General features: G+C 43.9%; 1 protein-coding gene and 2 pseudogenes across 1 annotated transcript; all 3 read left to right on the top strand.

Annotated features, from left to right (window-relative positions):
* The first annotated feature begins 1,213 nt into the window (after nucleotides 1–1,213).
* On the top strand, nucleotides 1,214–3,682 carry LOC147003294 (ral guanine nucleotide dissociation stimulator-like). The gene is made up of 5 exons (XM_085841842.1): nucleotides 1,214–1,354; nucleotides 1,535–1,737; nucleotides 2,297–2,344; nucleotides 2,865–3,061; nucleotides 3,299–3,682. Exons 1-5 carry the CDS (start codon nucleotides 1,223–1,225, stop codon nucleotides 3,643–3,645), a joined length of 927 nt encoding a protein of 308 aa, XP_085697968.1. The 5' UTR covers nucleotides 1,214–1,222; the 3' UTR covers nucleotides 3,646–3,682.
* Nucleotides 3,683–6,701: 3,019 nt separating this feature from the next.
* LOC147003295 (transcription factor JunD-like) lies at nucleotides 6,702–7,765 on the top strand (annotated as a pseudogene).
* A 12,031-nt stretch (nucleotides 7,766–19,796) lies between these two features.
* LOC147003296 (transcription factor JunD-like) lies at nucleotides 19,797–20,966 on the top strand (annotated as a pseudogene).
* The last annotated feature ends 5,937 nt before the right edge of the window (nucleotides 20,967–26,903 follow it).

The raw sequence follows: 26,903 nt of genomic DNA on the forward strand, positions 1-26,903 counted from the left end.
ATATTTGTACTCGGCAGGCCTCACATACATCCTTTGACCCCTATTGAACTCCATTGATCTTGTCTCCTTCCCAAGAGTGATTCATGGTGTGTATACCAATATGATTTTTTTGATGTTTCTTAAAATCTAGGAACCACAAACATTTCTCTCTTTTTCCTTACTCCTTCATCTGTGTTTGCATTGATAGATTATGGTTCTCATTTTTCTTCTATAATAAAAATTGATCTTTAAATTTATTTTATAGCACTCATCATAGAAATAGGATATGGAAACCCTTCCAAAGTCTCAATGTTTGTGCATAGTTTTTCCTCAGGGTAGGGAATGTTATAGTGAGCAGCATGGGACACCCTGCAAACCAGAACCCAGTCAGCCATTGCCTGGGGAACACAGAAGCAGCACACTGAGGCCTGTGGAAGTCCAAAAGGGAAAACACTAGAACACATGGAAAAGGAGAGGAGCCCCACCCACTCCCCTAAGAGAAAGGCACAATTAAAGATGATCACATACATACACTTTGCTAAAGTTTGTTGTCCCCACAGTAACCTCCACCAAATAACCATAATGATCACCTTGGAGGGGCCTTTCTATACTGACATGCTCCTAGTCATGTGTAAAAGGATGCTCTGTGTGCCCCTGGGCCTGGGCCTGTGTGTATGTGTGTTTGTGTGTTTGTGTATGCCTTTGCTTTCATGTACATGTATGTGAATGAGCACAAGTGCCTATGTGCGCCTTTACCTCTGGTAACTCTATTTGGAGATGTCCCAGGTATAGGGCATATGTGATCATATACATAGGATGACATACTAGGAAACCCATGCTAGAATGATCTGCAGGGAGAAGGTCAGGACAGTGAGAAGACCCTAAGAGGAAACAGCTTCTTCCTGGGATGCTTGTGGTACAGAGGGGATGGTTTGGAAACTTCGGCCTGCTTTCTCACAGCTGAGGGTCTCCCTGAAGCCAGGCTTCCCAGGACAGTGTAGAGGCATGACCTTATGGGTGGCACTGTGTCCTGTTGTACCTATGGAAGACAGGAGGACAACAATGTGCGGTACTGGTAACCACTAGAGAAAGCTTTTGAGTAGGGGCTCCAGCTGGGGAACACAGGATGTGACCTTACTTACTTAACAGTCCAGATGGAACTCTGAATGCTGGTTACCAGGTAACCAGAGGCCAGCAGTAGCCTTTCCTGACTTACTTGTCTGGAGGCCCTTGAGGGAACAGGATGTTCTGCTGTTTCCAGACTTGTAGAAGCTCTGGCCACAAAAAAGCCAAGAGGAGTTGGCTTGGCCGCTTTTGGAGATGTTTGATTCGTCCTGTGACACACTTCAGGCATGCTTCCCGCAGTGAGCCGAAGGTAACACAGGAAAGCCTTAGGAACGTTTTTGTTTGTCCCCGTGCTTCCCTGAGGTCCCTGCCTGGGTGTGTGTTCCCATGAGACACTAAGGAACATTCTTTATGCTTACTGATCACTCTTCGGTAATGGATTGCTGATGTCTCTCAGAGTGTTCACATTTAGACCCTTCTGCCTTCCTAGGTCTGTTGTGAAAATGAACAGGAGCCAGACTCTATGCCCAATCACCCCAGATTCAACTACAAGAGTCGAGAATACGTTCAACAGATGATTGACTACATACCAGCTGCTATTCAAAACCGCGACCACCTCTGTCTGGACATTTTTGTTGCCATGTACCGAACGTATGCTACCACCTGGGAGGTGCTGGACCTGCTGATGAAAACGTGAGTGGCTGTAGCCAACATAGGTGTTAGGAGAGCTCTGCTCTTCTCCAGGACTCTGTGCTCCCATAGAACAAGTGCGATTGGACCCTGGCAGTGTTGTTGTTCGTCCTGGGTCTGAACCTGCAAAGTGACCTGGACACATTCAGGGTTGGGGGGTGGGGGCTCTAGTTTGTGTCTTGCACTGTCCCCATGGAATGTAAAACATCACCCTTTCTTGTGCCTAGGAAAGAGCTCCTTTCCCATTTGTATAAAAGTTTCTAGGGCTTATCTGACATATAAGTATTCAATGGAACCTGAGAAGGGTCCTGAGGATTGGGGTGGTAGGGGACAAGAAGCCTGGAACCAACCAACAACCCTGGCAGGGACAGCTAGGCCTCCACCCCATTGTGTGAGGATCTCTGAAGACCTGTGATCTCAGCATGGAAGTCAGAACAGTGCGGAGAGACCCCAGGATCTGTGTTTCCTTTCTAAAGTGTTCAGATTCATGTAGCTCCTGGTAGATCTATTAGTAGGTTGGGGACACAAGGCCTTAGGGTGACACCCTCATGAAATGCCACAGGTATGCATCCTTCCGTCCTGACTGCATTGAAGACCAGAAAACTAAGAGGTGAGTGGGCTTCTGGTGACCGGGAGGTAAGAGCCCATGGGTGCAAAAGTGTGGGTATGGGGTGAGACAGGTAAGAGCCCATCTATGGAGTTGGAAGTGGAAGAGGGAGATAAGGGCCTATTTGTACAGTCGGGTAGGGCATTTGCTGAGGACTAAACACATGCCAAGTACCCTGCTTTGGGGCTTCCCCCCAGTGGGATGGTAGCTGAGACTTCACCTGCAGGTGGAGAAAAATGGAGGGCAGCAATAGGCTCCTTAGTTCTGAGGTCAGAGGGATGGAAGGAAACTAAAGGGCCCTGAGAGAATCCATCCCCACTACAGCCCAGCCCAGATAGCCCCATATGTCCTCCAAGGGACAGAAAGTGTCTGGAGTCCTGTGCACACAGACACACACTCCTGACAACTATGCTCCTAGTACATAGGCTGTTGGGCATTGCCTCGTCTAATGGGGCACACTGCCCTTCTTGATAATTGAGGCCAGGCTTCTGACTCAACTTCCCTCCAACCTTCTCTTCCCCAGTGCCATATTCTGCTTTCTGTTCGGCTGGTTTCAGAAATTCCCCCAGGATTTTTATGAATCCCCAGACCTGGCTGTTTTGAGTCAGTTCACGGAGTACGTGAGGCTCAATGTGCCTTGTGGAGACGTAGATACCCAAGCCAGGGAGCCTCTCTCCATATTTAAGCATCAGGAGTCTATCGCCCTTAACCTTGAGGAAGGTGAGAAGGTCTGGTGTTGGCTGCTATGCAAGGTAGGAGGGGATTTTGGTGGTGGGTTTCACCAGGGTATTCTCAAGAGTTTAAAATGATGCAAGGACTGGACTGCAGTCAGGTAAGAGGAGAGGTCTGGGGATCCTCTAGCATGAAAAGGCCCTGTGTGTCCATCAACAGCATCTTGGGGAAACTCCCCCCATGCTAGGTTGTCTCCACTAAAAGCCTGTCTCCTTCTGCCTTTAGGTTGTGCAACAACTCCAGATCCCACAGAACAGGATGTCTCTGGGAGGCAGGACACTCTGGCTCTGAGGCCAGCTTCTATGGCAGAGCCACAGGGAGACAAGCAATCCCAAGAGGACACTGAGCTTGTGAAAAGTGCAGTTCTGGATCCCTTTGAACCAAAAGCTGCAATAGAGCTGCTTCCGACTTTAGATCAAGATCTGCCCACATCAGTTCATACACACTCACATGCAGATGTGGCAGCAGATGAGGCTGCAGATGTTTCACCTGCCAGGCCATTATTTGTGTCTTACACTGTGCCCATAGATACACCAGATTTTGTTTTCCCTCTGCCTGAGGTTGACATATAGTTAGGAGAATGATCTGCAGAGTTCTACCCAGATGAGGTTCCCCACCTAAGCTTATATTATTTCTTTATAGAAAATACCTTATTGTTTTGTTGGGTTCTATTTTTCATTGTTGGGTTTTTATTTGTGTTTGGATATTAATAAAATGAATTGTTTACTCTTCTTAAAGGATATTGTTCTTTTCCCCAGTGGTATAATCTACTTATGTTACTGTGGACTGCATCTTTGAGCCAAACAGTGTGATCTCAGAAATGGGACCCTCACAGTTCACCCTGGAAGCATGGAAAGCAAGCAGGTGGTGAGGCAGAAAGTGGGTGTCTTAGTCAGGGTTTCTATTCCTGCACAAACATCATGACCAAGAAGCAAGTTGGGGAGGAAAGGATTTATTCAGCTTATAATGCCACACTGATATTTATCATCAAGGAAGTCAGGACTGGAACTCAAGGAGGTCAGGAAGTAGGAGCTGATGCAGAGCCATGGAGGGATGTTCTTTACTGGCTTGCTTCCCCTGGCTTGCTCAGCCTGCTCTCTTATAGAACCAAGACTACCAGCCTAGAGATGGTCCCAACTACAAGGGGCCTTTCCCTCTTGATCACTAATTGAGAAAATGCCTTACAGTTGGATCTCATGTAGGCATTTCCTCAACTGAAGCTCCTTTCTCTGTGATAACTCCAGCTGTGTCAAGTTGACACAAAACTAGCATGTACACACATGTACACACATATTTACAAACACAAACACACATGAAAACACACACTGTCTTAGGGGTTGTCTGCTGTGAACAGATACCTTGACCTGGGCAACTTTTTTTTTTTTAGGATTTATTAATTTTTATATGTGAGTACACTGTAGCTATCTTCAGACACTCCAGAACAGGGCATCCCATTATACATTGTTGTGAGCCACCATGTGGTTGCTGGGAATTGAACTCATGACCTCTGGAAGAGCAGTCAGTGCTCTTAAGCGCTGAGCCATCTCTCCAGCCCAAAGGCAACTCTTATAAAGAATATTTATCTGGAGCTTGCTCATAATTTCATCGGTTCAGTCAATTATAATCAAAGCAGGAGCATGGCAGCATCCAGGCAGGCATGGTGCAGGGGGAGCTGAGAATTCTACCTCTTCATCTGAACGGTGCTAGCAGAATACTCACCTTGAGGCAACTAGGATGAGGGTCTAAAATCCCACACCCATGGTGGCACACCTACTCCAACAAGGCCACACCTTCTAATAGTGCTACCCCCTTGGACAAGCATATAGAGGCCATCACACACTCACACACACACACACACACACACACACACACAGAGACACACACACACACACAAAATTAGGTCAAGGCCAGTTTTGAATATCACCTTAAGCAGCTATTACTAGCTGTGATCAACTGTCAGGAAAGAAGAAGTGTCAATGAATCTGAAACAGAGCATAGATGAGCACACAGCAAATAATCCTGGAATGCAGTGTTCACAGAGTCTCACTATGGAGTTCTGGCTGGTTTGGAGCTCACCCTGCAGTTTGTGCTGCCCTTGATGTACAGATCCTCCCATTGTGCAACCCTTGATCTACAGATCCTTCCAATTCAATCCCTTAAATCAGTGGAGTTCAACCTGTGGGTCAAATGCGTTTTTGTATATATACACATTATGATTAATAAGAATGGCAATATTAGAGTTATAAGATATCAATGCAAAGAATATATGCTAGGGTCACCACAGCAGCAAGAACTGTGTTGAAGAGTCACAACAATAGGAAGGTCGAGAACCACTGCCCTCAATGGTGGGATTACAGGTGTGTACTGTGATCCTGAGAAGTACAAACTTGTTTATCCTTCTGGCAGAGTGTTCTCCAGCCCAGGAGCTGCTTGGATCATTGGATGACGTGCCCCTGAAGATACATTTGTGGACACCTGGATTAAAAGACTACATAGAGAACATGGCCTCTACACAGAAAGGGAGAACATAAGGAAGGGGTTAATGAAAGGGTGGGGTCCAGGAGCAGGTTCTGGGAAGACTTTGCAGTGAAGAGGGAAGCATTAAGTGGGTATCTGACACATGTATAAGATCTTTCTCATGTGCCTCCTGAGACCTCTTAGTAATACAGATACTTCTCAGCTTAGAACTGGAACAAGATTCATTCTCCTCACTGTGCCCAAGGTTATGGAAGAAGTTAAAGTACTGGTGGGAATTGACCCTGACTTGGTTAGCTGCCTGACAGGGAAAGAACTCCATGATTGCTGTTTATGTGAGTCTGTATCTAGGCTCTTATGGGCTGTTTAGTGATGTGTCTGCCTTCAAGGATTCCCTACCCAGTGACTCTTCCTTTTCCTATACTCCTGTAACTAATGTGCACAAACTCATTGGTTCATCCTGTGAGGCTATTTTGTGTGTGTGATGGTTTGCATGGGAAATGTTGCCCTTTTGGCTCCTGTGCTTGAACACCTGGTCCCCAGTCTGCAAGAAGGATAGCACAGAGGATCTCTTTCATATGGTAGGATTTGTTTGTAGGATACTTTTTGAAGATGAAAGAAAGAAGGAGAGAAAGAAAGAAAGAAAACTGTGTTTTGTAAGGGATATATGTTTAAGGACCACAGATGCACAACAGCAAGAGTGGAACCCAATGTCACAAAATTCTTTGGGTAATTATATCCCATCCGTGTCAGTCCTTGGCTGTGTTAAGTAGAAAGGCCTTCTCAAGTTAGCTGGAAAGAGCAATGTGCAGGGTAGAGACACTGTACAGAGGGATTCTGTTCTTTCCTTGCAAGGTTTTAGTAAGTCTGTCTTAGCCAATTATTTTTAATGCTGTAAAGAGACTCCATGACAAAGGAAAACTTATAAAAAAAAGCGAGAGAGGCTGGCATCTGAGCAGGTCTGTACAGGATGGGCAATGGGTGGAGTGCATACTGGTCACCCCAGGAGGTTGTGGCCCCACTCCTAGGAGCAGAGCTCAGAGGGGATGTGGGGATGGAAAAGCCCTTCTATGGCTAGGAGGCACTGAGTGGCCTAGCTGAGTGTGTGTGGAACCTCACTTGTGTTACTGGTTTCCCAGGGGGTGGTGGCTTCATGCCTCTGGGCCATGCTTTCCCTGGGGCGCCTGGTGGAGCAGAAGGTACAGGGAGTGTAACCAGGGTAGGCCACTGCCCCTTCTTTGCTGAGCCCATTTGTCGCCCCAGAAGGTCTGCTGGCTTCACTGGCCTATGGTCTGCTCAAACTCGCGCCACTGTAGCTGGAGGGGCTGATCATCCAGTCCAACGGGCTGGTGACCACTACCCGGACTATTAAGCAGTTCCTCTATCTGATGGTGGCAGCCAGCTAGAAGCAGGAGTACCTCAGGGGCTTCATCAAGGCCCTGGCTGACCTGCACAAGCAGAGCCAGCTGGGTGTGGCCACCGCGGCCCTTCAGGGGCTCCCGCCCTTCCCCCCACCCCCACGCCGTGCCCACCGACTTGCTGGCCATCCTCGGGGCCACGGAGACCCCGGTCTATGCCAACCTGAGCAGTTTCGCTGGTGGCGCTGGGCACTGTGGGGCACGCAGCCACCATAGCCTTCACTGTGGAGCCAGTTTCCTTCTCGTTGCCAAGGGACGCTCAAGGCTGTTGCCACCTCAGCATCCACAGCTCCTTGCTGAGCTCAAGGAGGAGCCTCAGACAGTGCCAGATGTGCCAAGCTTTGGCGACATCCCTATGCTGTCACACATCTGCTTGGACATGCAGTAACGCATTAGGCGTGGCACAAGAGGTTTCCCAACCGCACGGCTGCCTCAAAAAATGCCACAAATGCCAGGTGGAGGATATCTCGCGTCTGGAGGAGAAAGTCAAGACCCTCAAAGCCAGAACACTGAGCTGGCATCCACCACCAGCCTGCTGTGGGAGCAGGAGAGACAGCTCAAACAGAAAGTCCTCAGCCACATTGACACAGACTGCCAGTTGCTGCCCCCAGCACAAGATCCAGGCATACTGAGCTGTAGTGCAGGGCGCATGCTTGGAATTGCTGTGGCGGCAGTTGGAGAAGAGGTTTCTGGATTGCCCCTTAACTCTGGATGGGGACCCCTCGCACACGACCCCCGCGCTCTTGCTGCCTCTGTACCTCCAGTCCATGCTAGGGTGCTCCTTTGTACCTCTGAGTAGGGGCTCTAAGGGGCGCACAGCCACATGCTCTACCTTTCCTTTCCTTCCCACCCCCCCTTTTTTCCCCTTTCTTTTTGAAAAGAGAACTAGATTTTTGGATTCTGCCCTATTTATGTTCCTACTTGGGAACAAATGTTGGTTGCCTATTGCATGTATTTTTCCTTGTGTTGCCTTTTTAAAGAAACAGGAAGAATAAAACAAAACAAAACAAAACAAAACAAAACAAAACAACCCATCCTCTCTCCCCAACTACCACCCTGCTCTCTCTGCACCTCCCTAAACCCCAACCCCTTGTTTGGTTTTTCAAGACAGGGTTTCTCTGTAGCCCTGGCTGTCCTGGAACTCACTCTGTAGACCAGGCTGCCTTTGAACTCAGAAATCCATCTGCCTCTGCCTCCCAAGTGCTGGGATTAAAGGCATGAGCCACCAAAGCTGGCCCATCCCCTCTCTTTTTCTCTCTTTTTGTTTGGTTTTGTTTTGGTATGTGTCCACATTCCTTTTCTGTAATCCTTGGTTCGCCTGTTTTGTGTTTTCAGTAAAGTCTTCATTATGACAAAAAAAAAAGGTTAAAGCTGGCGGCTTGCTTACAGTTTCAAGGTGTGAGTCCTTGACTACCATGTTAAGCAACAGGTAGGCAGCATAGTGAAGGATCAGTGGCTGAGAGCTTACATCTGATCCATAAGCAGACATCAGGGAGGGAGAGAGGTTGTTGGGCCTAGCATGGGCCTCTGAGACCTCAAAGTTTACTGGAATTGAAACCCTTGCTCTAACAAAGACACACCTCTAAATTCTTCCCAAAACCTTTTCACCAACTCGGGACCAAGTCATTCAACTATATGAGCCTATGGGGGCCATCATCACTCAAACCACCACACTAACTGAACTCTAGAAATATATTGTGAAACATAAAGATGGGCTGGAGAGATGGCTTAATGGTTAAAAACCCGGGCAGTTCTTGTGGAGGACCTGGGTTTGATAACTAGCATCCAGACTATGGCTCAAAACCACATGTTAACTCTAATTGCACATGGGATCTGTCACCTGTTTCTGGCCCCTTCAGACACTGTCTGCACTTACTGCACAGACATATATGTAGACAAAAACCCCTGCCTTCCTCAGGCCTCTCTAAGGTACAGAACTACACGAATGGAACACACACACACACACACACACACACACATGCACACTCACATGCCACACATGCTCAAAAGCATAAACATTTATTCAGAAACTCTATTATGGTGTTTCACAGGCTGTGGTACAGGTATCCCAACAAAGGCTCTCTTCTTATGGAAAGTCCAAGGATGTGGTGGCTGCATAATCCACAATACTGTTTATTTCTGTCATCCCTATCTAGTGCTGAAGTCCTAGGCAATTCCTAGAGAGTCTCCATTGAAATCCCAAAGCAGAATCTAACTCCAGAGAGAGGAAGGGCAAGCAGGCTAAAACCAAAAGCTTCATTTTTCCATGTTCGTTTGTCTGGGCTGCCACCAGAACCGGTGTGTTGGAGATGTAAGGTTATTCTCCCCACCTCAAATGAGCTAATCAATAAAATCCCTCGCCAGTGCCTGACTGCATTGGTGTTAATTGATTAGAGATGCAGTTACATTGATAACCCAGATTAGCTTAAATATACCCATACATACAGAAATATAATTATAAAAATAAAAAACCAAAACAGTTTAAAGGAAAAAAAATGGTATCTCCCTCTAGGTGGAGACATGCCCTGTTTTTTTCCTTAAATGGTTTAGCCAGTTTGGTAGTTCAGGGATCTAGCTAGCACCAATAAGAACCTAATTCACCAAAAGATAATGTACTTTTTTTCTTTTTTTTTTTTTTTGTTTTGTTTTGCTTTGCTTTATTATTATTATCTTTTTTCTAGACAGGGTTTCTCAGTATAACCCTGGTTTTCCTGGAACTCACTCTTTTCAACTCTTGAAAAGTTGTCCTTATCCTGTTCCCCACAGGCAGTTGGAGGGTCTCCGAAGGAACACAGAATTCTCTGATTTAGGACAGTCCCTCATTAAGTTAGCTGCAATCCCCCACATCTGTGAGGAGAGTGGAATCCCTCCCACAGGGATGGCAACACAGGCAGGATTTGTGGATCTTTTCATTATGTGCCTCTTGGAATCCACCAGCTGCTACTGATGGAGCAGCAATTCTCCAACCTGAAGACATAGGAATTTGACTCTCTGTTAGGACTTGTTCATATTTGTCCACATTATAGTTTTACTTGTATTTGGGGAAATGAAGTTTCAACAGTAGTACTAACATGAGCTCCTATTCCTGATCCACTGCAGAGATGTTTCTCTGAGTTTTTGACTGCACAGCTTCGTGCTCCCAGCGGATCTCAAACATGTACCCAGGAGCCATCAAGGACACTCAGATGGTTAATATTAAAATGCCTTGACTAGTTCAAAGGTTGGGCACTCCTAAACTTTCCACTGTGACCCCAGGTTTAGTGGGTATGTGGCCAGTGGTACTTTACTCAAAAACTCACATGGCTGGTTGGCTTTATCTCCTGCTGCTACTGCATTCCCTTCTTCTTCTCCCATCCACTTGATTCTCTCTCCATCCTATCCTCACAACTCTAAGTGTCCCACCCAGTGCCCAGCCATTGGCCACTGGCATCTTTATTGATAAAACAACAACCAATTGAAGACAAGAAACTTCAGTGTCTCAACTTGCAGTTTAAAATCCATTAGCACCAAACATAGAGATGAAGGCAGCCCAACTACATCCTGGTTGTAGCAGGGCTTCAGACCTTAGCACACCTGATTCCATGATAACAGTTCCATTCAGGCCATAAGGCTCAAGATATACACAGAGCGACCACCCGCCTAAAACAAAAGTCTAATCCATCAAAGTCCAAAGTTCTGAGAAAGTCTCTGTACGCACCTTGCTTTTGACTTCTAAAATTCTAATTCTGGCTAACTCTTCTTGCTAACTGAAGTATGTTAACCCAAGATGTCGTTTTTGTGCTTTAAAGCTCACCCTGAGAAAGGCGTGGGGCTACACTGGGATACCAGATACCCAGTGTGGTCAATAGCCAGCCAATAGAGAATAAAACTCTTTGACTAAACTCCATATCTGAACTGTCTTCTCTGATGAATACTGAGGTCCCTAGATAATGCACTAAAATAGTCACTTCATCAGCAGAGCTGTCCAGGGCATGCCACCGACTCACTCTTCTCAGATTGCAAATGGTAATAAGATCTAAGATCACACTGTTCCATTGTGAGCAGACATGGTTAAACTTCTCCATGACAGTGAGAGGACAGCATGATGCATTTCTGTAAGCATGGAGATGTGAGACAGGTCTGTGAAACCAGCTTGAATCTTCTACCCACAAATGGCAGACCCTGGCCAGAGCCTCAGCCAGTTCTCTAGCACTGTGTTAGGACAGAGTGGTCCAGCTACACACCAAGCACCTTGAATGACTTGGTGAGCTTCAAGGCTGCTTTTTAAGTTATATTTCTGCAGATCCCCACCAGGTCACTACCCTGTCTGAGACACCATTGAGACATACACTCTGCTCTTTACTTTCGTCTCAGGATTTTCTCTCTCTAGGCCTGGAGGGTGAGTCTGGCCTTGCTCAAAGAAATTTCCATAGTCAACGTGACCAACACAGTTTATGATGGTCTCAGTTTTAATGGAGTGTGTTGTGTGCTGAGACTCCATTCTTTTCATGAGAATTTGCAAACTTTGTCATAAACTGATTTTCTGCTCTTGAGAAAGGGTCTCACTGTGTAGACCTGACTAGCCTGGGACTCTCTATGTAGATCTATCTGGTCTCAAAGTCATAGCAATCCTCTTGCCTATGCCTGCTGAGTGCTGTGGTTAAAGGCATTCACCACCATGCCCAGACATTTTTTTTTGTTTGTCTTTTAATGTCTAGGAGGTATTAAACAAAATTCTTCCTTTTAGTTCATAATTTTACTTTCTTACCAGTGTTGTCAGAGTTTTGACTTTATTCATTTCCCCCTAAAAAAGAGTAGTTGGCTTTCATGACTTCTTTCGTATTTTCCCCTCAGGTCCCTAATGTATTTTTTTGTTTTTCCTTGTCTTCATTTTCTGTTCTTCTAAATGTTCCCCAGAGAGACTTCAATTTCCCTGTGTTTTAGTCTTCTTAAAAGCCTTTAATATTTCCTACCAGCATGACGTTGTCTGCACCCCAATTGGATACATCTCAGTTTTAATGTGACCTACTATGATGTGTTGCCTTCATGTATGTCTAAGCACCACATTCGTGTAGTGCCCACAGAGGCCAGAAGATGGCAACTGATCCTATGGAACCAGAGTTCCAGCTGGGTGTGAGCTGCTGTGTGGTTGCTGGGAACAGAGCCTAGGTCCTCTGCAATAGCAGCAGTTCTTTTGAGTTGTCTCTCCACATGAAAGAGTAACAACAACAAGAACAGCAACAACAATCCACTAATCAATAACCAACAAACAATTATTAATTGATAATAAATAATCAACATTAACAACAATTAATAATTGTCTGTTGGCTAACACTTGAGTATAAATTAATCTTTCATTGTTAATTAATAGTTGTTCATTAAAAATTTGGATTGATTAACTGATCAATAATGCATCAATTAAGCATTATATTTGATCATTTATGAACATTAGTAACAGCAAATACTACTTAAGAAAGATTAATTTCCAAAATTAGTAACAATTAATAGTTATTAGTTATTAATAATTAATTGTAGGCTAAGAATTCAGCATTTATTAACATTAAGTATTAAATAATCATTAAGTAATAGTTAAGTATTAGTTAACATTAATAAATAACTTTAATTGGCTAATGTTAATTTAGTTTTATTGGCTAACATTTATTTATTTCACATAAACAAACAATTTTGTTTGTCTAACAATTAAGTATTATTTGACATTAATTGTTAAGTAATAATTAAGTAGTAATTTAGTATTCATTAACATTAATAAATAACTATTGGCTAACAATTAATCCTCTGCTAACCTTTAATAACCATCAATCAAAAATTAATTTATAGCTGATGATTTCTTAATATCAATAATTTTGGATGCATGTTAAACAATATCAATTTTTAACTAATTGCTATTCATTGTTTTTATTAATTATTTATTGTTTGATATATGGTAATTTTAATTAGTGTTCAAAAACTGTTTAAATACTTTCTGACTTCTACGAAGGTTATTTTATTTTTTTCAGACTCTGTTTAGAAAACTAATGCTTCACTTCTTAGCCGGAAGAAGTTTCTGGGTTTTGTTACCGTTTACTGTTTCGTAAGAAAATTCCAAAAATAGTATCAGAGAGAAGACACCTGAAGCTTTTCTCTGGCCCACACAGTATACACATGTGCATGCACACACACACACACACACACACATACCCACACACACACACACACACACACACACACACACACACACACACACACAGACAGAGACAGAGAGACAGAGACAGAGAGAGGGAATAAAAATAACATAAACAAATCAGAAAACCCAATTAATTGCTTAGGTTTTTCACAGACTTTTTAAGGCATTTGGCTCATTATGAATTACCTTATCAAGGTTTGTTTAACTATCTGTTGTTGAGGTCTTGGAAATGACCACTTTATAAGGAACTGCTTTAATAACCTATGGCTGAGTGATTAGCAGGGGGTTCAGCTGTGTGTCTGAACTTTGTATGTTCTGCACCAGTTTATATGGTTCTGTGTAAGTAATGCTAAGAAACCAGTGAGTACTATTTCATGAATATATAAAAATCTTCATTATATCTGGACTCCAACACACCAAAGGGCCATTGAAGTGTGAAGTTGATATTTCTGGTTTCATTGAGGACTCAGTTTCGTCATGTGATGTGTTTCGGGACACTGTTTTATGAGGATGTTTTTGCTGAGGCAGACAGGTTATTCTTTTCTGGAGGCTGCCTGGCTAAGGGCATGTGATGTTTTACTACAGCAAAAAGTTGACAGTCACCTGATGTTTGGAAAGGGATAAATGAACCACAACAAACAGTAGAGGGCACTGTGGCATAAGTTCACCTTGCCTTCTCCCCTGATTAATTTTTTCATGACTTCATAGAGAGAAACGCACAAAAGAACTTCTCCTGATATTCCAGAGGCTTCTTGCCACTTCCAAGAACTCAGGCACATTGGCTGATTGATCCAGAAGAAACCGTGAGGCCCTGCCACGAAATACCACTGCTGATTCTTGTGAGCTCAACTGTTGCTATCCAGACATGGAAGATTGGAATCGCCCCCAAAGAATTTACTAAAGAGGTTCCTATTCCCCTTTTCCCTACTCATTTTTTCTTTTCATGACCTTTGGTGTATGATGGCCTAGAAGGGACATTAAAGCATTTAAGAAACTCATTGAAGTAAGGTTTGAAAAATCTGAGGCTATAGGAGATTTCTGGACAATTCTGGTATTCTTCATCAATGCTATTTAGAGATAAAACTGCCAATCAGGTTTTCCTCTCTATACCTACTCTCCTTGACAAGGTAGTACTATGCTAGTTCATATACAGGATGAAACATTTATATTGTAAAAGTCTACCTGTCACCAGCACTAAGTTTGTAAGGTTTCACAAAAGTACCATGAAATTCTAAGCAGAGGTTCATGGCATATCATGGCCTCATATTGTGCACTCAAATCTGGCCTTTAAAGAATTGAAAGGTACTGGACACCTAAGGAGGACACCAGCAGTATTCTCTAAGTCATTGCACTTTGGAGTTGGAGAGATGGCTCAGGGGTTGGGAACACTGACTGCTCTTCCAGGATCCAAGGTTCAGTTCTCAGTATATACATGAAGGCTCACAGCCTGACATAATCCAGTTCAAGGAATCCCATATGCTCTAATGACTTCTACAGGAACTGCATGCACACAGCACATAGACATACAGGCACAGAATACCAACAGGAATGGAAAGAAATGAAATAAATGAAGTTGCTGTCATTTGTTTGAGAGCTTTTTAACTGAAGTCTGTTACCATTATGAGGAAAGGCATCATAAGGAAAAAGAAGTTTAGCAACATTTGAGATGGTATCACATCACCCACAGGACAGACAGACTCTAATCCAGGAACAGACTTCAGGTAGGCCTGACCTAAGAGCTATCCTGCCATAACTCTTGGCTCCTTAAAACTGGCTGGAGAATTTTACCTGCACTGCCAATTTGACAACTGGCACTCTGTTCCCCAGTGTGGGATTATCCCAGATGGAACAGATCTCTTCTCAGTGGGGACAGACGGAGAAGATCAAACAAGATGATGAATTTGTCATGTGTCCAGAGACTATTGCACAAGGAAAATGGAGGACCAACCATGGGAAAACCTTGCTGGGCAGAGAAACCTTTGCCCATTAGTTATCTTCCTTAGGCTTCTAGGGGTAAAGAAATATTTATTTGTTGTTAACTTCCTTAGGTTTCTATAGCTGTGATAAAACACTGCGTAACACCAACTTGGGGAGGAAAGGATTTGTTTGAATTCCATTTCCCAAACACAGTCCATCACTGAGGGATGCCAGGGCAGGAACTCAGTGCTGAAACTGAGTGAGAGGCCATGAGTGAGTGCTGCTTACTTGCTTGCTCCATGTGACTTCTCAGCTTGATTTCTTATGCCACCCCAAACCAAGAGACCAATGATGGCACATCCTACAGTGAGCTAGGCCCTCCCATGTCAATCATTAATCAAGAACAAAGGACAGACTTGCCTGAAAGCCACCCTGGATTAAACAGTTCCTCGGCTGAGCTTCACTCTTCCTGATGACTGTCAAGTCTAACTCGCAGATGCTGTGTCAGGTTGACAAGAAACTAGTCAGCATAGATGTGACTTGGTACTTGAGAAGCTGGGTTAGAGGAAGCTAAGGTTTTGAAGCCAGCATGTGCTTCATGGCTTGATCTGTATCCCAGCCAACAACAAAATGGACACAATAGTGGCAGTCCTTTCAACTATAGCTAAAACCCAAAGAGTCTAGAGCAAAGATTCTTGTGTAGGTTTTCCTGGCAAGACCATGAATGTGCTTTTACCTGTAGGCATAATGATTTTTCACCCTGTGTAAAGTTTACCCTTCTGTCATTTCAAACACTGTTCCCTCTATCCCACTATCTGGGGTCATAACTCTGTTCTGTTTATTCTTAGAAAGTCCTGTCTCTAGTTTGTGTAAACACTACTTCTCATTCATTCTCTCCCTTGCCAATAAAAGCCAATGAGCCAATATAGAGCCATAGAGAGGATAAGGTTGGACTTCCTATTCTAGGAGGGGTAGGGAAAGAGACAGGAAGGGAAGGAATGGATCCATGAGGTGAGGTTCAGGAAGTTTGAGAGGAGATAGGTGGATCAACAAAAGACTAAAATTGCAAGTAATGAGGAGATATTTTCTGGGAGGAATCCTCATGAGCTTGCAGGTTTAGAATGGAGTAAGATTTGCTCAATATTCGTCTCAAGGGTATTTTAATAAATCTGATTTCCCTGGGTGGTTGTTGATGACTACAGAAGGTAAAGAAATACAGCTGCCAGATTAATTTTTAACCTAGATTTACATTAAAATTAATTAATTTTACACTAACCCTGTCTCCCACTTTAGTTCCAATTATGTTGTTAGTTGTGGACATGAGCATCCTCATTCAATCAGCTGTACAGAGAAAGACTGGGCAAATATAACTGACCGGGAGAATGTGAAGACACTGCAAAAAGAGACACTGCACCCCTTCTATCAGATACCGGGAAATGGAAGCAAAAACACCAGAAATATCTGGAATCCCTTCTGGAATTTTCTGCAGACAGAGGGCTGAGGATGACGACTGTCACTGGCAGTAGGTGAAACTTGTCTCCCAGAAAAGCCTCACACAGTTCTGGTCACTCTCCAGATCACCTCACAGGATGCACAGGCTGAGAGGTTGGGTTGCTCACTGTGAGCCCAACCTCCCATCAATCAGGACTGCTTAGTTTGGCATACTTCTTGCTTTCTATTGCAAAGGAAGCCTCATTCTAGGACCCTAAGTTGGGGTGGAGTGACCTTGGACCCCATTATTTGTTCCTCTTCCCAGTGTGCTGTGTTTAGTTATATGTCCTTTCTCTGCTTGTTTTTGTTTGTTGGTTTTGTTGTGTTTTGTTTGATCTTGAGAGAGTCTTTCCCTTATGTAGCTTGACTCTCCCAGAACTCATTGTGTAGAACTAATAGGCACACAACTGTGTCAGGTTCCTGAGTACTGGAAAAAAAGGCACTCATCACCATACCCAGGCTTTTTCTACTTGTCACTTCTGTCTAACAGGTCCATGGGGAATGGGTGGCCACAGTCTAGGTTGTCCAGCTGCCAGACCCAGGCTCTGAAACTAACAACCCTTGGAGACTTACCTGCCTATATGGCCTTAGGTGGAATTCAGGGAAACAAAGGCTGAACTTTGAGGAGCTGGGGTGTCAGGACACCAGCATATTTGGCTGGTGGCCTCCTAGTTCAGAGCAGCCCTTACACTGTCCCTGGGATGTTCACCCAGGCTCCCCTTGCTCCCCTGGGCAAAGAGGAGGACCCAGAGTGGAGCTGACATCTCAGCTTTACTCTGTGTAAGTGACCATGGTCTCTATGTCAACACAGTTCCGAAAGTAGCTCATATCCAGGGCCACCCAGAATATACAAGGGACTTGGGTGTCCATGAAAATGGGATATTTTCCTAGTACTTCTAGGTAAAGCTAAAGCTTTCTGGAAATGAGCCTCTGGAGAACTCCCATTAATTACCCTCTACAGCCTCTGCCCCAGAAAATGACTCTGTCAGTTGGTTTGGCCGATTTAGTCTATGTTTCTGCAGGAGGTGTGATGGGATAACTTTCACAGAGGCAGGGCCCTTGCTCTGAAGAGAATTTGATAACTGGAAATCTAAACTCTCTTATGTTTTTTTCACAGCCTATCAAGGGGATACGGGATAGGAATGAAGCTCCTGCCCCCAATCCTGCTCTGTTGAGATCACTGTAGTAGTCACTCCCATCCCCATCTTTGTCTTAAATATCACTGAGATGCTAGCGCTGTGCTGCTTCTGTGTTCCCCAGGCAATGGCTTACTTGGTTCTGGTTTGCAGGGTGTCCCATGCTGCTCACTATAACATTCCCTACCCTGAGGAAAAACTATGCACAAACATTGAGACTTTGGAAGGGTTTCCATATCCTATTTCTATGATGAGTGCTATAAAATAAATTCAAAGGTCAATTTTTATTATAGAAGTAAAATGAGAACCATAATCTATCAATGCAAACACAGATAAAGGAGTAAGGAAAAACAGGGAGATGTTTGTGGTTCCTAGATTTTAAGAAATATCAAAAAAATCATATTGGTATACACAACATGAATCTCTCTTGGGAAGGAAACAAGATCAATGGACACACACACACACACACACACACACACACACACATCTAGGTCAAGGCCAGTTTTGAATAACACCTTAAGCAGCTATTTCTAGCTGTGATCAACTGTCACTAAGGAAGAAATGTCGATGGATCTGAAAGCAGAGCATAGATGAGCACACAGCAAATAATCCTGGAATGCAGTGTTCACAGAGTCTCACTATGGAGTTCTGGCTGGTTTGAACCTCACCCTGCAGTTTGTGCTGCCCTTGATGTACAGATCCTCCCATTGTGCAACCCTTGATCTACAGATCCTTCCATTTCAATCCCTTAAATCAGTGGAGTTCAACCTGTGGGTCAAATGTGTTTTTGTATATATACACATTATGATTAATAAGAATGGCAATATTAGAGTTATAAGATATCAATGCAAAGAATATATGCTAGGGTCACCACAGCAGCAAGAACTGTGTTGAAGAGTCACAACAATAGGAAGGTCGAGAACCACTGCCCTCAATGGTGGACTTATAGGTGTGTACTGTGATCCTGAGAAGTACAAACTTGTTTATCCTTCTTGCAGAGTGTTCTCCAGCCCAGGAGCTGCTTGGATCATTGGATGACGTGCCCCTGAAGATACATTTGTGGACACCTGGGTTAAAAGACTACACAGAGAACATGGGCTCTACTCAGAAAGGGAGAACATAAGGAAGGGGTTGATGAGAGGGTGGGGCCCAGGGGCAGGCTCTGGGAAGACTTTGCAGTGAAGAGGGAAGCATTAAGTGGGTGGCTGACACATGTGTAAGATTTTTCTCATGTGCCTCCTGAGTCCTCTTAGTAATACAGATACTGCTCAGCTTAGAACTGGAACAAGATTCATTCTCCTCACTGTGCCCAAGGTTAAAGAAGAAGTTAAAGTACTGGTGGGAAGGTGACCCTGACTTGGTTAGCTGCCTGACAGGGAAAGAACTCCATGATTGCTGTTTTTGTGAGTCTGTATCTAGGCTGTGATGGGCTGTTTAGTGATGTGTCTGCCTTCAAGGACTCCCTGCCCAGTGACTCTTCCTTCTCCTATACTCCTGTAACTAATGTGCACAAACTCATTGTTTCATCCTGTGGGGCTATTTTGTGTGTGTAATGGTTTGCATGGGAAATGTTGCCCTTTTGGCTCCTGTGCTTGATCACCTGGTCCCCAGTCTGCAAGAAGGATAGCACAGAGGAGCTCTTTCAGATGGTAGAATTTGTTTGCAGGATACTTTTTGAAAATGAAAGAAAGAAGGAGAGAAAGAAAGAAAGAAAACTGTGTTTTGTAAGGGATATATGTTTAAGGACCACAGATGCACAACAGCAAGAGTGTAATCCAATGTCACAAAATTTTTTGGGTAATTACATCCCATCTGTGTCAGTCCTTGGATGTGTTAACTAGAAAGGCCTTCTCAAGTTAGCTGGAAAGAGCAATGTGCAGGGTAGAGACAGTGTACAGAGGGATTCTGTTCTTTCCTTGCAAGGTTTTAGTAAGTCTGTCTTAGTCCATTATTTTTAATGCTGTAAAGAGACTCCATGACCAAGGCAAACTTATAAAAGAAAGGGAGAGAAGCTGGCATCTGAGCAGGTCTATACAGGATGGGCAATGGTTGGAGGGCATACTGGTCAGCCCAGGACATTGTGGCCCCCCTTCTAGGAGCAGAGCTCAGAGGGGGAGGTGGGGATGGAAAAGCCCTTCTATGGCTAGGAGGCACTGAGTGGCCTATCTGAGGGTGTGTGGAGCCTCACTGGTGTTACTGGTTTCCAGGGGGTGGTGGCTTCATGCCTCTGGGCCATGATTTCCCTGAGGAGCCTGGCAGAGCAGGGAGCAGAGGGATTGAAACCGGGGTAGGCCACTGCACCTTCTTTTCTGAGACCATTTGTTGCCCAGAAGGTCTGCTGACTTCACTGGCTCATGGTCTGCTCAAAATCGCGTCACTGCAGCTCTAGAGGCTGATCATCCAGTCCAACGGGCTGGTGACCACTACCCGGACCATTAAGCAGTTCCTCTATCTGATGGTGGCAGCCAGCTAGAAGCAGGAGTTCCCCAAGGGCTTCATTAAGCCCCTGGCTGACCTGCACAAGCAGAGCCAGCTGGGTGTGGCCACATCGGCCCCTCAGGGGCTCCCGCCCCCCACCCCCACCCCGTGCCCACCAACCTGCTGGCCAATCCCGGGGCCATGGAGACCCCTGTCTATGCCAACCTGAGCAGTTTCACTGTTGGCGCTGGGCACTGTGGGGCGCGTGGGCACCATAGACTTCAACGTGGAGCCAGTTTCCTTCTTGCTGCCCAGGGACGAGATCAAGGCTGTCGCCCCCTCCACATCCACTGGTCCTTGCTGTGCTCAAGGAGGAGCCTCAGACCGTGCCAGACGTGCCAAGCTTTGGTGACAGCCCTCTGCTGTCATGCATCTGCTTGGACATGCAGTAACGCATCAAGGCGGGTCACAAGAGGTTTCGCAACCGCACTGCTGCCTCAAAAATGCCACAAATGCCAGGTGGAGCATATCTCGCGTCTGGAGTAGAAAGTCAAGACCCCCAAAGCCAGAACACTGAGCTGGCATCCAACACCAGCCTGCTGTGCGATCAGGAGAGACAGCTCACACAGAAAGTCCTCAGCCACATCAATTCAGGCGGCCAGTTGCTGCCCTCAGCAAAAGATTCAGGCATACTGAGCTGTAGTGCGGGGCGCATGCGTGGAATCGTTGTGGTGGCAGTTGGAGATGAGCTTTCAGGATTGCACGAGTCGGACCCCCTTAACTCTGAATGGGGACCCCTCGCACAGGATGCCCGCGCTCTCGCCGCCTCTGTACCTCCAGTCCATGCTAGGGTGTGCCTTTGTACCTCTGAGTAGGGGCTCTAAGGGGCGCACAGCCACATGCTCTGCCTTTCCTTTCCTTCCCCCCCCTTTTTTTCCCCTTTCTTTTTGAAAAGAGAACTGGAGTTTTGGATTCTTCCCTATTTATGTTTCTACTTGGGAACAAATGTTGGTTGCCTATTGCATGTATTTTTCCTTGTGTTGCCTTTTTAAAGAAACAGGAAGAAGAAAACAGAACAAATAACCCAACCTCTCTCCCCAACTACCACCCTGCTCTCTCTCCTCTTTCCTACACCCCAACCCCTTGTTTGGTTTTTTGAGACAGGGTTTCTCTGTAGCCTTGGCTGTCCTGGAACTCACTCTGTAGACCAGGCTGCCCTTGAACTCAGAAATCCACCAGCCTCTGCCTCCCAAGTGCTGGGATTAAAGTTATGAGCCACCAAAGCTGGCCCATCCCCTCTCTTTTTGTTTGGTTTTGTTTTGCTATGTGTCCACATTCCTTTTCTGTAATCCTTGGTTCGCCTGTTTTGTGTTTTCAGTAAAGTCTTCATTATGACACACACACACACACAAAGGTTTTAGCTGGCGGCTTGCTTACAATTTCAAGGTGTGAGTCCTTGACTAACATGTTAGGCAACAGGTAGGAAAGCATAGTGCAGGATCAGTGGCTGAGAACTTCCATCTGATCCATAAGCAGACATCAGGGAGGGAGAGAGGTTGTTGGGCCTAGCATGGGCCTCTGAGACCTCAAAGTTTACTGGAATTGAAACCCTTTCTCTAACAAAGACACACCTCTAAATCCTTCTCAAAACCTCTTCACCAAGTAGGGACCAAGTCATTCAACTATATGAGCCTATGGGGGCCATCATCACTCAAACCACCACACTAACTGAACTCTAGAAATATATTGTGAAACATAAAGATGGGCTGGAGAGATGGCTTAATGGTTAAAAACCCTGGCAGTTCTTGTGGAGGACCTGGGTTAGATAACTAGCATCCAGACTATGGCTCAAAACCACATGTTAACTCTAATTGCACATGGGATCTGACACCCTTTTCTGGCCCCTTCAGACACTGTCTGCACTTACTGCACAGACATATATGTAGACAAAAACCCCTGCCTTCCTCAGGCCTCTCTAAGGAACAGAACTACAAGAGTGGAACACACACACACACACACACACACACACACACACACACACACAAGCACATGCACACTCACATGCCACAAATGCTCAAAAGCCTAATCATTTATTAAAAAGCTCTATTATGGTGTTTCACAGGCTGTGGTACAGGTATCCCAACAAAGGCTCTCTTCTTATGGAAAGTCCAAGGATGTGGTGGCTGCATAATCCACAATACTGTTTTTTTCTGTCATCCCTATGTAGTGCTGAAGTCCTAGGCAATTCCTAGAGAGTCTCCATTGAAATCCCAAAGCAGAGTCTAACTCCAGAGAGAGTAAGGGCAAGCAGGCTAAAACCAAAAGCTTCCTTTTTCCATGTACGTTTGTCTGGGCTGCCACCAGATCCTGTGTGTTGGAGATGTAAGGTTATTTTCCCCAATTCAAATGAGCTAATCAATAAAATCCCTCGCTAGTGCCTGACTGCATTGTTGTTAATTGATTAGAGATGCAATTATATTGATAACCCAGATTAGCTTAAATATTCCCATACATACAGAAATATACTTATAAAAATAAAAAACCAAAATAGTTTAAAGGAAAAAATGGTATCTCCCTCTAGGTGGAGACATGCCCTGTTTTTTTCCTTAAATGGTTTAGCCAGTTTGGTAGTTCAGGGATCTATCTAGCACCAATAAGAACCTAATTCACCAAAAGATAATGTACTTTTTTTCTGTTTTTTGTTTTGTTTTATTTTGTTTTATTATTATTACCTTTTTTCTAGACAGGGTTTCTAAGTATAACCCTGGTTTTCCTGGAACTCACTCTTTAGACCAGGCTGGCCTTGAACTCAGAAGTTGCCCACCTCTATCTCCCACATGATGTGATTAAAGGCTTGAGCCAGCCATTGCTGGCTGTAATGTACTTTAAAGCAGCCTATACCTCCTCCTCTACCCACACCCAGCACAGTCCCCACAACTCAAGCCACCAGGAGGTCCTGCAGTGTCTGTCTGACTTTCTGAAAGCTGGTTTTTAAAGTCAGAGCTGTGTTTCTCTCTCTCATCATTTCCATTATGATTTGGCCAGGTCCTAGGTTCACTTTTAAAATCTTTGGACTCCCTCTTTTTCTGACATTTCCTCTGCATCAAACAAACCCTTCCCTGCATCCCTAGTTGGCTTGACTAGGGAAGGGAATCTTGAAAAGTTGTCCTTATCCTGTTCCCCACAAGCAGTTGGAGGGTCTTCGATGGAACACAGAATTCTCTGATTTAGGAGAGTCCCTCATTAAGTTAGCTGCAATTCCCCACATCAGTGAAGAGAGTGGAACCCTCCCACAGGGATGGCAACACAGGCAGGATTTGTGGATCTTTTCATTATGTGCCTCTTGGAATCCACCAGCTGCTACTGATGGAGCAGGAATTCTCCAACCTGGAGACATAGGAATTTGACTCTCTGATAGGACTTGTTCATATTTGTCCACATTATAGTTTTACTTGTATTTGGGGAAATGAAGTTTCAACAGTAATACTAACATGAGCCCCTATTCCTGATCCACTGCAGAGATGTTTCTCTGAGTTTTGGACTGCACAGCTTCGTGCTCCCAGCGGATCTCAAGCATGTACCCAGGAGCCATCTCGGACACTCAGATGTTTAATATTAAAATGCCTTGACTAGTTCAAAGGTTGGGCACTCCTAAACTTTCCACTGTGACCCCAGGTTTAGTGGTTATGTGGCCAGTGGTACTTTACTCAAAAACTCACATGGCTGGTTGGCTTTATCTCCTGCTGCTACTGCATTCCCTTCTTCTTCTCCCATCCACTTGATTCTCTCTCCATTCTATCCTCACAACTCTAGGTGTCCCACCCAGTGCCCAGCCATTGGCCACTGGCATCTTTATTGATAAATCAACAACCAACTGTAGACAAGAATCTTCAGTGTCTCAACTTGCAGTTTAAAATCCATTAGCACCAAACATAGAGATGAAGGCAGTCCAACTACATCCTGGTTGTAGCAGGGCTTCAGACCTTAGCACACCTGATTTCATGATAACAGTTCCATTCAGGCCATAAGGCTCAAGATATACACAGAGCGACCACCAGCCTAAAACAAAAGTCTAATCCATCAAAGTCCAAAGTTCTGAGAAAGTCTCTGTATGCACCTTGCTTTTGACTTCTAAAATTCTAATTCTGGCTAACTCTTCTTGCTAACTGAAGTATGTCAACCCAAGATGTCATTTTTGTGCTTTAAAGCTCACCCTGAGAAAGGCGTGGGGCTACACTGGGATACCAGATACCCAGTGTGGTCAAGAGCCAGCCAATAGAGAATAAAACTCTTTGACTAAACTCCATATCTGAACTGTCTTCTCTGATGAATACTGAGGTCCCTAGATAATGCACTACAATAGTCACTTCATCAGCAGAGCTGTCCAGGGCATGCCACTGACTCACTCTTCTCAGATTGCAAATGGCAATAAGATCTAAGATCACACTGTTCCATTGTGAGCAGACATGGTTAAACTTCTCCATGACAGTGAGAGGACAGCATGATGCATTTCTGTAAGCATGGAGATGTGAGACAGGTCTGTGAAACCAGCTTGAATCTTCTACCCACAAATGGCAGACCCTGGCCAGAGCCTCAGCCAATCCTCTAGCACTGTGTTAGGACAGAGTGGTCCAGCTACACACCAAGCACCTTGAGTGACTTGGTGAGCTTCAAGGCTGCTTTTTAATTTATATTTCTGCAGATCCCCACCAGGTCACTACCCTGTCTGAGACACCATTGAGACATACACTCTGCTCTTTACTTTCTTCTCAGGATTTTCTCTCTCTAGGCCTGGAGGGTGAGTCTGGCCTTGCTCAAAGCAATTTCCATAGTCAAGGTGACCAACACAGTTTATGATGGTCTCAGTTTTAATGGAGTGTGTTGTGTGCTGAGACTCCATTCTTTTCATGAGAATTTGCAAACTTTGTCATAAACTGATTTTCTGCTCTTGAGAAAGGGTCTCACTGTGTAGACCTGACTAGCCTGGGACTCTCTATGTAGATCTATCTGGTCTCAAAGTCTTAGCAATCCCCCTGTCTATGCCTCCTGAGTGGTGTGGTTAAAGGCATTCACCACCATGCCCAGACATTTTTTTGTTTGTCTTTTAATGTCTAGGAGGTATTAAACAAAATGCTTCCTTTTAATTTATTATTTTACTTTCTTACCAGTGTTGTCAGAGTTCTGACTTTATTCATTTCCCCCTAAAAAAGAGTAGTTGGCTTTCATGACTTCTTTCGTATTTTCCCCTCAGGTCCCTAATGTAATTTTTTGTTTTTCCTTGTCTTCATTTTCTGTTCTTCTAAATGTTCCTCAGAGAGACTCCAATTTCCCTGTTTTTTAGTCTTCTTAAAAGCCTTTAATATTTCCTACCAGCATGACGTTGTCTGCACCCCAATTGGATACATCTCAGTTTTAATGTGACCTACTATGATGTTTTGCCTTCATGTATGTCTAAGCACCACATTCGTGTAGTGCCCACAGAGGCCAGCAGATGGCAACTGATCCTATGGAACCAGAGTTCCAGCTGGGTGTGAGCTGCTGTGTGGTTTCTGGGAACAGAGCCTAGGTCCTCTGCAATAGCAGCAGTTCTTTTGAGTTGTCTCTCCACATGAAAGAGTAACAACAACAAGAACAGCAACAACAATCCACTAATCAATAACCAACAAACAATTATTAATTGATAATCAATAATCAACATTAACAACAATTAATAATTGTCCGTTGGCTAACACTTAAGTATAAATTAATCATTCATTGTTAATTAATAGTTGTTAATTAAAAATTTGGATTGATTAACTGATCAATAATGCATCAATTAAGCATTATATTTGATCATTTATGAACATTAGTAACAGCAATTACTACTTAAGAAAGATTAATTTCCAAAATTAGTAACAATTAATAGTTATTAGTTATTAATAATTAACTGTAGGCTAAGAATTCAGCATTTATTAACATTAAGTATTAAATAATCATTAAGTAATAATTAAGTATTAGTTAACATTAATAAATAACTTTAATTGGCTAATATTAATTTAGTTTTATTGGCTAACATTTAATTATTTCACATAAACAAACAATTTTGTTTGTCTAACAATTAAGTATTATTTGACATTAATTGTTAAGTAATAATTAAGTAGTAATTTAGTATTCATTAACATTAATAAATAACTATTGGCTAACAATTAATCCTCTGCTAACCTTTAATAACCATCAATCAAATATTAATTTATAGCTGATGATTTCTTAATATCAATAATTTTGGATGCATGTTAAACAATATCAATTTTTAACTAATTGCTATTCATTGTTTTTATTAATTATTTATTGTTTGATATATGGTAATTTTAATTAGTGTTCAAAAACTGTTTAAATACTTTCTGACTTCTATGAAGGTTATTTTATTTTTTTCTGACTCTGTTTAGAAAACTAATGCTTCACTTCTTAGCAGGAAGAAGTTTCTGGGTTTTGTTACCGTTTACTGTTTCGTAAGAAAATTCCAAAAATAGTATCAGAGAGAAGACACCTGTAGCTTTTCTCTGGCCCAACAGTATACACATGTGCATGCACACACACACACACACACACACACACACACACACACACACACACACACCCCACACACACACACAGACAGAGACAGAGAGAGGGAATAAAAATAACATAAACAAATCAGAAAACCCAATTAATTGCTTAGGTTTTTCACAGACTTTTTAAGGCATTTGGCTCATTATGAATTACCTTATCAAGGTTTGTTTAACTATCTGTTGTTGAGGTCTTGGAAATGACCACTTTATAAGGAACTGCTTTAA

The sequence above is a fragment of the Mus caroli genome, unplaced genomic scaffold, assembly GCF_978045245.1.
Source record: "Mus caroli unplaced genomic scaffold, Mus_caroli_1 scaffold_8, whole genome shotgun sequence".
Taxonomy (NCBI): Eukaryota; Metazoa; Chordata; class Mammalia; order Rodentia; family Muridae; genus Mus; species Mus caroli.